Raw genomic sequence first — 7,676 nt, forward strand, 5'->3', positions numbered from 1 at the left:
ACCTCGGGAGATCATCGAGTCCAGCCCCCTGCCCAAAGGGCAGGAAGTCAGCTGGGGTCATAGGATCCCAGCAAGATAAGCATCCAATTTACTCCAGCTGTAACCTCAAGAGCTTTCAGAGACAGCTGGGGACATGGTGACAAGAGTTCCCAGCTCCCGCTTCTACACCTACAATGTTTGCCCACGGTCCGTTTCTGCTCAGCCACGTGGCCTCGTCGCCAGAAACGCAGAGCCAAATCTTATAAAACCTGAGTGAGTTAGGAGCCAACCTCCCATTTTCCAAAGCCACCTAAGTATAGACAGATAAAGCCAAGGTGGCGCTCCAGCGGGGAACCTGCTAGACACGACTTACCGAAGGTGATGTAGCCAATGTTGTCACCCACAGCAGCGTCGGTGTCCTTCAGTTCCAGGGGGGGCTCCCGGTGGCTGAACAGCACCTGGGGGGCTGTGTGGCTGGCACGTCGCCCCTCCTTGAATTCCTGGCATGGAGAGAAAGCTGAAAGTGAGTCCGTGGGTTTGGGGTCGTGTGCACAGAGTTCCCAGCCCGTGGACACGAAGCCTGGCTGCAGGACCCGAGACATCCCTGTCCCGAGCTAGACCCGAACATCTCCATCCGAGTGGGGGCAAATGGATAGGAGGGAGTCCCAGGGAGTCATTCAGGGCCGCAGGGGCAAAGACCTGCTACGGAGATTTGGAACCTGCCCAAAAGGCCGGGGTCATTCGGATGGAGCCTTATCCCCCTCCCTGCCAGTGAGGACAAGCCTGAGACACAGGCAAGGGCCTTCTCCACAGCCAAATTATATCCTGGAGCCGTGGATCTGGCAGGGAGCTACAGGGTTACGTCCAGCCTGAGGCAGGATCAGCCCTGTCCAAACCTCCCAGACAAACCCGATGTGAGACCTTGGAGCTGCACAACACCGTTGCCCCTGACACAGCCACAGGCATCGCCCCCATCCCTGGGATACAGGGGGACTGCAGCTGACACCATGCTGTTTCTATAAATGCCTGTCGATATATGCTTGAAACCCAGAGCAGAGGCCACGCCCGTGACAGGAAGGCACACCAATCCCCAGTCCTTATTAATCTGACCCCGGATTCAAATTCTTTCCAGACCCCAAATATGGGGTTGGTTTGACCCTGACTGGAGGGATGAGACCTTCCAGCCAAGAGCCTCCGGCTTTCATCCCAGCAGGAGCACTGGCACTGCCCGAGCACAGGCCCAGCCTGGGCTGCAGCCAGCACCCAGCACCCAGCGACTCAGAGTCTTAAAAACACCCTGATGAGTGTAGCAAAAGGTTGGGGGGGGTCCCCCCCCACCCAGCCACACATGGCAGCCAGCACAGCCTGGGTCACCCCCAGCAGAGCATGGGCATCGCTGCACCTTGATCCTGCCTGCCCAGCACCTGTCCAGCCTCTCCTTGGACCTCCAGTGCTGGATTGTCCGCTGGCCCTGGCATCTCCCCTGCGGCCTCCCTGCCCAAGCAGTGAAGAAGTGTTTCCTGAGATCCAACCTAAACCTGCTTTGCTGCAACTTCAAGCCATGGATGTGTGGTCTGCTCTGCAGCAGGAGACAGAAGCTTCTCTCTCTCTTCTCTCTGGAGCCCCCAGGCCCCTGCTGGCTGCTTCCAGGTGGCCTCTGAAGCCCCTTTCCCCTCAGCAGAACATGCCTGGCTCCCTTGGCCTCTCCCCGCAGGACCTGCCTTCCCAGCCCTTGACCATCCCTGTTGCTGCCTCTAGCCCTTCTTCAGCTTCGCCACGGGCTTTTTGCAGCATGGAGCTCAGAACTGCACACTTGCAACTTGACGCCAAAGGCAGAAGCAGCTCAAAGAGCTTCCTCCTGCCCGAGGCAGCTGGCACCAGTCAGGTTTTCCCCATAAGCGGAACAGCTGAAGTTCAACACCCATCAGACAGTGCAACATCGTGTCGGGGGAGACCTAGGATGATTCAGTAGCTGGAAGCAGCCAGACCCTTGGGGACATCACCCAGCCCCACTGGTTAAGCCCACGATTTTACAGAGCTGAAACTGGGGGAGCTCAGAGTTAACACCAGGCACACGGGGCTGGGAGTGCTGGCAGGAAGACTCGCATCCAGAGCAGACGCCTAGCTCGCGACTCACACCAGAAACAATGCAGAGGATCCAATGACTATGTCCTGGATGTGTCTGGTGGCTGGGAGGGATACCACAGCCATTGGTCTATGAGGATGCAACGTGGCTAGCACCCGGCTCAGCACCAGCTCTCTGGCCTCATCCCCCTTGTACCCCAGAATATGATGTGTGCCCAGCTCCACAGGCCCCAGTACAAGCTTCTGACACGAGACTCAGCCGCAGCCAGGGTTTCGCAGGACTCATGCTCAATGTCGGTACCATCTCAGGGCACTGTGTGTGGAGAGGGCGCCCCAACACACGGATGGCGTGTGGGGTCAGGAGCTGCAGTGTGACTGAGCGGCAGCACAGGTTTCACAAGAAAGCGCTTGCCTGTGCAGAGCTCAGGCACGTGGACAATGCATTCAAATGCAACCCTAACCACGTGCTTTACAGAAAAGGGTGGGTTGGGAGCCAGACACGCTTCAGGCTTGCACTGCTTTCGTGCTATGGCTTTAACAGGCACCGTCTTTGGAACGAAGAGGGTAGCACCCACCCAGATGCAGCCCAGCATGGACTGGGACTATACCCCTTCCCCCAACCCTGCTCTGGCTGCTCCCTGTGATGGGGTTTTTAAGCTTCTCCCAGAGGCATGAGGTGTTGGCTGCAGCCCAGGCTGGGGGCTGTGTCAATGCTTCTGCTGGGATTTAAATCTGGACGGTCCTGGCTACATGGTCCTGCCCCTCTGCTCAGGTTCAGACTGACTGCTGTATTTGGGGTCAAGAAAGAATCTTACCCTGTGCTCAGAGTAGGATGGACTGCGGGGGGGTGGGGGTGGGGAGGTTGTTTTCCTCTGTAGCGGGGACACTGCCTCTGCCTGGGATCTCAAGTGTATATTAAGATTTTATAGAAGTAGGACATTGGTGGCCGTGGCCTCCCTGCTCTCCCAGAGCCGTGTCAAGGATGACTGTTGTGTTGCTAACGGGGTGGTCTATGGGTTTGTCTGGGATGGTTTGGGCAGGGCTGATCCTGCCTCAGGCAGGGGGTTGGACTGGATGTGACCTCTGGAGCTCCCTTCCAGCCCTGCTGCTCCAGGACTCTGATTCTAGGGCACCCCAGAGCACAAAGCGGGTAAGACGCGCTTGCCATACCTGCATGAACACTTTCCCGATCACCACGTCGTCATCGTCCTTGAAAACCGTGCTGAAGACAACTGTCACGCGGTCCTTCTTTGCCTCGACGTACCTGGACAGGGCGAAGGAGGAAGGAACACAATTGACATCTAGTGGGTCAGACCCTAGGTCTGTCTTTCTCCATCTCTTGTGTTGCAGGGCAGAAGAGAGTGGAGCTGGAGGGAGAGTGCCCGTGTCTGAGCAGGGTTTTCCCTGGTTCCTCTCCCTGCAGCCTCCAGCATTGAAAGTCCAGGAAGTTTTGATGCAGAGGCCGTGTCCCTCACACCCTGCTCTGGAGCCACCGATGCCCTGTCCTCCCAGCACATGTCCAGTTCCTGGTGAATCTGGCTGAACTCCACTTCCACCACATCTGGAGACAATGAGCTCCATCCTTTAATTCCACACTATGTAAAAAAACTTTGTGTCATTTTCAGCTGACGGCCTATTTGCTCCATGCTGTGACCCCTCGTTCTTGTCAGGTGAGAGACAGTCAGTAATAAATCCCCAGGGACCTTCTTTGTCATTTAGTGTTTTGGAAACCCTTCTCATGTCTCCCCTCAAGCATCTCTTTCCTAAACTGACCAGACTTGGCTTCCTTAGTCTCTCCACCTAGGGAAGCCCCTCCCACAGCTCTTAGCATCCTTGTTGCCCTTCTTTAGACTTTCTCTAGATCTCCTATCTCTTTGTGGAGGTGCAGGGACCAGAGCTGGGCACAGCCTTCCAGGTGTGAAGCAAACCTGCTCTGAGCAAAGGCTGGGGACCCTGGAAAAGCCCTGACGTGGAAAATAAGGTATGGCTACCGTGTGCAGCAGAGGTGGACAAGATGCAGCCACCACAGGTGCTCAGATCAGAGCATTCATGTGATAAGTGATGAGGTGCATGGCAGGGAGCGCGTGACAGCAACTGCAAGAGAGCAGCTAGAGGCAGGGATGGCTGCTAGAAAACATGACAGCCCCTTGTCCCAGGCACTGCCCCTTCCCCAGGGAACAGAGCGCTTCAGCCAAGTCTGAAACTCCAGGAATAAGAGGGTCCTCAATAGGCTGTTTGGCAACATTCATGTACAGCCTGTAGACAGACAGACAAGTGGTGCCTTCATGATGGACCTCTCATGGACCGAAACAGCACCAAGGAAAGTACTGCTCACCATGGCTTCCTACATATCTGAACAGAGGTGCAGGGCATGTACACATCTGGCAGCCAGGCCTGGGATTCTGTGCAGATGAACTTGTTGGGAGATGCGTGGTTGCACCTGTGTGTGCTCTGCATGCCTACATCATTGTGTTGTCTCGGTAACAGATGAACACATTGGCATCAGGGCAGGAGTGTGTGTGACTGCATATGTATGCATGTACATGTACACGATTGCCTTTTAGTCCTGTTAATAGATTAACATGTTGACAGTGACAGGGCAGACATGTGCATGCACGTGTGTACCCTCCCTACATGCTTTCATCAGCTCTCAGTCCTGTTAATGAATGAACATTTCAGTAGCATCAGAACAAGTGCGTGTGCCCTACGTGCTTACATCATGTCACTGTCCTGGTAAGTGGTAAATGTGTTGGCAGTCTCAGGGCAGGTGCATGGGTAGATGTGCATGCACATGTGTGACTACATGCACATGTGTGACTACATGCTTACACCATCTCATCATCCCAGTAATGGATAAATGTGTTGGCTGCGTCAGGGCAAGCATGTGTGCGAGTGCACACACGTGCATGTGTCGTATGGGTTTATATAATCTCTTACGCCCAGTAACAGATGAATGAATGTGTTGGTAGTGTCAGGGCAGGTGTGTCCATGTGCACACTCTACATGCTTACATGGTCTCGTCGTCCCGGTAGTGGATGACCGCCCTCTTCTCCCCCTCCTTCCCTTCTTCCTGGAACTTGAAGTACTTCTCAAAGACAGAGGCAAAGCAGTTGCGCTTCAGCATGCCGGCCTGGTGCACCAGAGCATCCTTGCCGGCAGGGAGGTTTTCCAGGTCGTAGAGTAGTGACACGTTGTAGCCTGCAGAGGGACAGAGCCGTCCCGTCCGAGGGAGGGAGTTCAATGAGCACAGGATAATATTCCCCCTGCTCCAAGCCCTGCCAAGGCTCCCTTCCCCAATTTTTATCACTGCTGGACATGTCATTGTGGGTTCGAGCTGCCGTGCAACTGGGTTGAGCCGGGCTGTGGACCCACAAACCCTCTGTTCTTCCCATTTCAGAGACGGGGGCAACAGCACAGTGGTAGGGGGTGTGTAGAAAGAGCTGCTATCACAAGTAACCCCAGTTTCCTTAGAGCCTCAGTCTCCAGCAGAACAAATGTCCCAACAGTGACACTTTCCCCAGGGTGGGATTGTGAGATGCGTGGCAACAACAGCCAACACCATTGCCCCCAGCCCTCTCTGAACACTGAAAGCTCCTCTGCTGTGCTAGGAGCCCTGGCTCCAAGCCCAAGAGCCTGGCACCCTGCCCAATGCTACTTGGTTCTGCCAAAGCTCAGGAGGAAATCGTCGTGGGCATGTCCCATGCATGTTTCCCGGGGTTTGACAGGCTCAGGCTTACCCGACTCAGGAGTTACCAGGTAGCTGCCATAGACTCGCTTCAGTAACTAGGAGAGAAGAAAGGAGATGTTGGCACCTGCCAGACCCCACACTCTTCTCCTCCCGTCAGTCCCTCTGCTGACGGGGCCTGAGGCAGGGACCGAGACTGGCTTGGCTTCTGGCCTGGAGCTAAGGCCCCAGATCTCAGGCCTCTGCACAGTCAAGCCCTAAAGGCCCCGTCAGCTGACCACTATATAGTCGGCTTCCCCCATTTTTATGGGACTAGTTTCTGCTTCTGTTCAAGGCAAATCCCCATGTCTTCCCTGATCCCACAGCTTGCAGGGTGCTACAGGACCCTCCCTCAGAACAGGTGCTTCTGTTGGGTTTTTAAATGAAGGCATTTCTAGGCCCTATGGCTGTGGGGGAAAGTAGAAGACAGCACAGATTTGCATCTTATATATGTATGTACACACGCACGCACACACTTTTGTTAGTCTGTATATATGTATGTATTTATAAGTATGCACACAGGCATGTGTGTATATAACATACATATGTAAATTAACCAAAGTGCATGAGTGTATATGCGCGCGCACACACAGACACACAGACACAGCCTGTTGTATAGCCTAGCCCAGCTGGGCCAGGCCAGGCCAGGCTATACAGCACAAGGTTTTACAGGCTAACTTTATGATTATTTATATACCCTATATACACACATGTACGCACACACGCTCCCCTCTGGTTTGCCTATCAGGTGCAGCTCTACCCGGCCGTCTACCTGATTTCAGACTAACACAGTAAACCCCGTCTCTGTTGTGGGGAAAAGCCCAAATTGACTCGGTTCACCTAACAGATGCAGTATCACCTTTTGGGCCCTATAGAGAGCCTGAGAGGACAGCTCAGAGATGACAACTAGCCCCCACACCCCAGGCAGCTAGGGGATTTGGCGATTCTCAGATAAAAACCCAACTCTTCCTCAGCAAACAGGGCCTGCCCTTTGCCCCCGGTCCCCTCTGGGAAGAACTGGGTTACAAGCTCTGGTTTAAGGACTCCTAGAACCTTAGAGAAGGGAGGGAAGAGACCTTGAGAAGCTGCATCAAGTCCAACCCCCTGCCCGAGGCAGGATTAGCCCCGTCCAAGCAAACCCCATGTGCGACCTTGGAGCTGCATGACACTGTTGCCCGACACAGCCCTGGGTATTGCCCCTGCCCCCGGGATACAAGGAGGCCGTGGCCACCAATATCCTGCAGCTGTGAGGGGGCTTGGTGGGCACTGGAGAGAGCCTAGGTGCAGGCTGTGCCCCTGCTGCAGAGGGAGGGGAAACCCTCCCCAGCTGGGCCAGGCTGAACAGGGGGCAAATCCCTACTCCCGCAAGGCAGTGTGAACAGGGGGCAAGAGCCTGTAGCCAGGACCCTGCAGGGCTCAGTCCCAGCAGGAGCACTGACACAACCTGGGCACAGCCAGAGCCTGTGCTGCAGCCAGCACCCAATGCTTCTGAGGGAGGCTTAAAAATAACCCCCCAGTCACACAAAGGGCAGGAAGGCAAAACAATTCCATCCTGGCCCCATGTGGCAACTAGCAAAGAAGCTGTGGACCCAGAGCTGGTGTCCAACGCACAGCCTGGGAATGCAGGGTCCAGATGTCCAGGTATTCGAGCACTGCAGCAGCCAAGATCACTGACTAGAGCCACCCACGACCCAGCCCCACTGCGGCAGGTGCATGGTGGGAAGGAGTTTCTGTGCCAGGCAGCTTGGAGAACATCCTGGGAGCTGAGTTGCTTGCAGCAGCGCAGAGAGCTCACCTATAAGTTTATCGGGGTGACCACCAGGATCTGGGGGAACGTTTGTTCACCAGAGCGCCCCAAGGGATGACGAGGTCGAACGGTCACAAACTC

At 55.2% G+C, this 7,676-nt stretch overlaps 1 protein-coding gene across 1 annotated transcript in view; it reads right to left on the reverse strand.

Annotated features, from left to right (window-relative positions):
• The window catches only part of ARPC2 (actin related protein 2/3 complex subunit 2), a gene marked incomplete at its 5' end in the record, with an annotated part of 23,128 nt that overhangs the window by 11,011 nt on the left and 4,441 nt on the right, over positions 1–7,676 (reverse strand). Inside the window, 4 exons of the mRNA XM_019554347.1 lie at positions 353–479; positions 3,235–3,328; positions 5,076–5,262; positions 5,802–5,847. Coding sequence (XP_019409892.1) covers positions 353–479; positions 3,235–3,328; positions 5,076–5,262; positions 5,802–5,847 — 454 coding nt within the window. The remainder of the gene's footprint in view (positions 1–352; positions 480–3,234; positions 3,329–5,075; positions 5,263–5,801; positions 5,848–7,676) is intronic.

The sequence above is a fragment of the Crocodylus porosus genome, unplaced genomic scaffold, assembly GCF_001723895.1.
Source record: "Crocodylus porosus isolate Cpor-Errol unplaced genomic scaffold, CroPor_comp1, whole genome shotgun sequence".
NCBI lineage: Eukaryota > Metazoa > Chordata > Crocodylia > Crocodylidae > Crocodylus > Crocodylus porosus.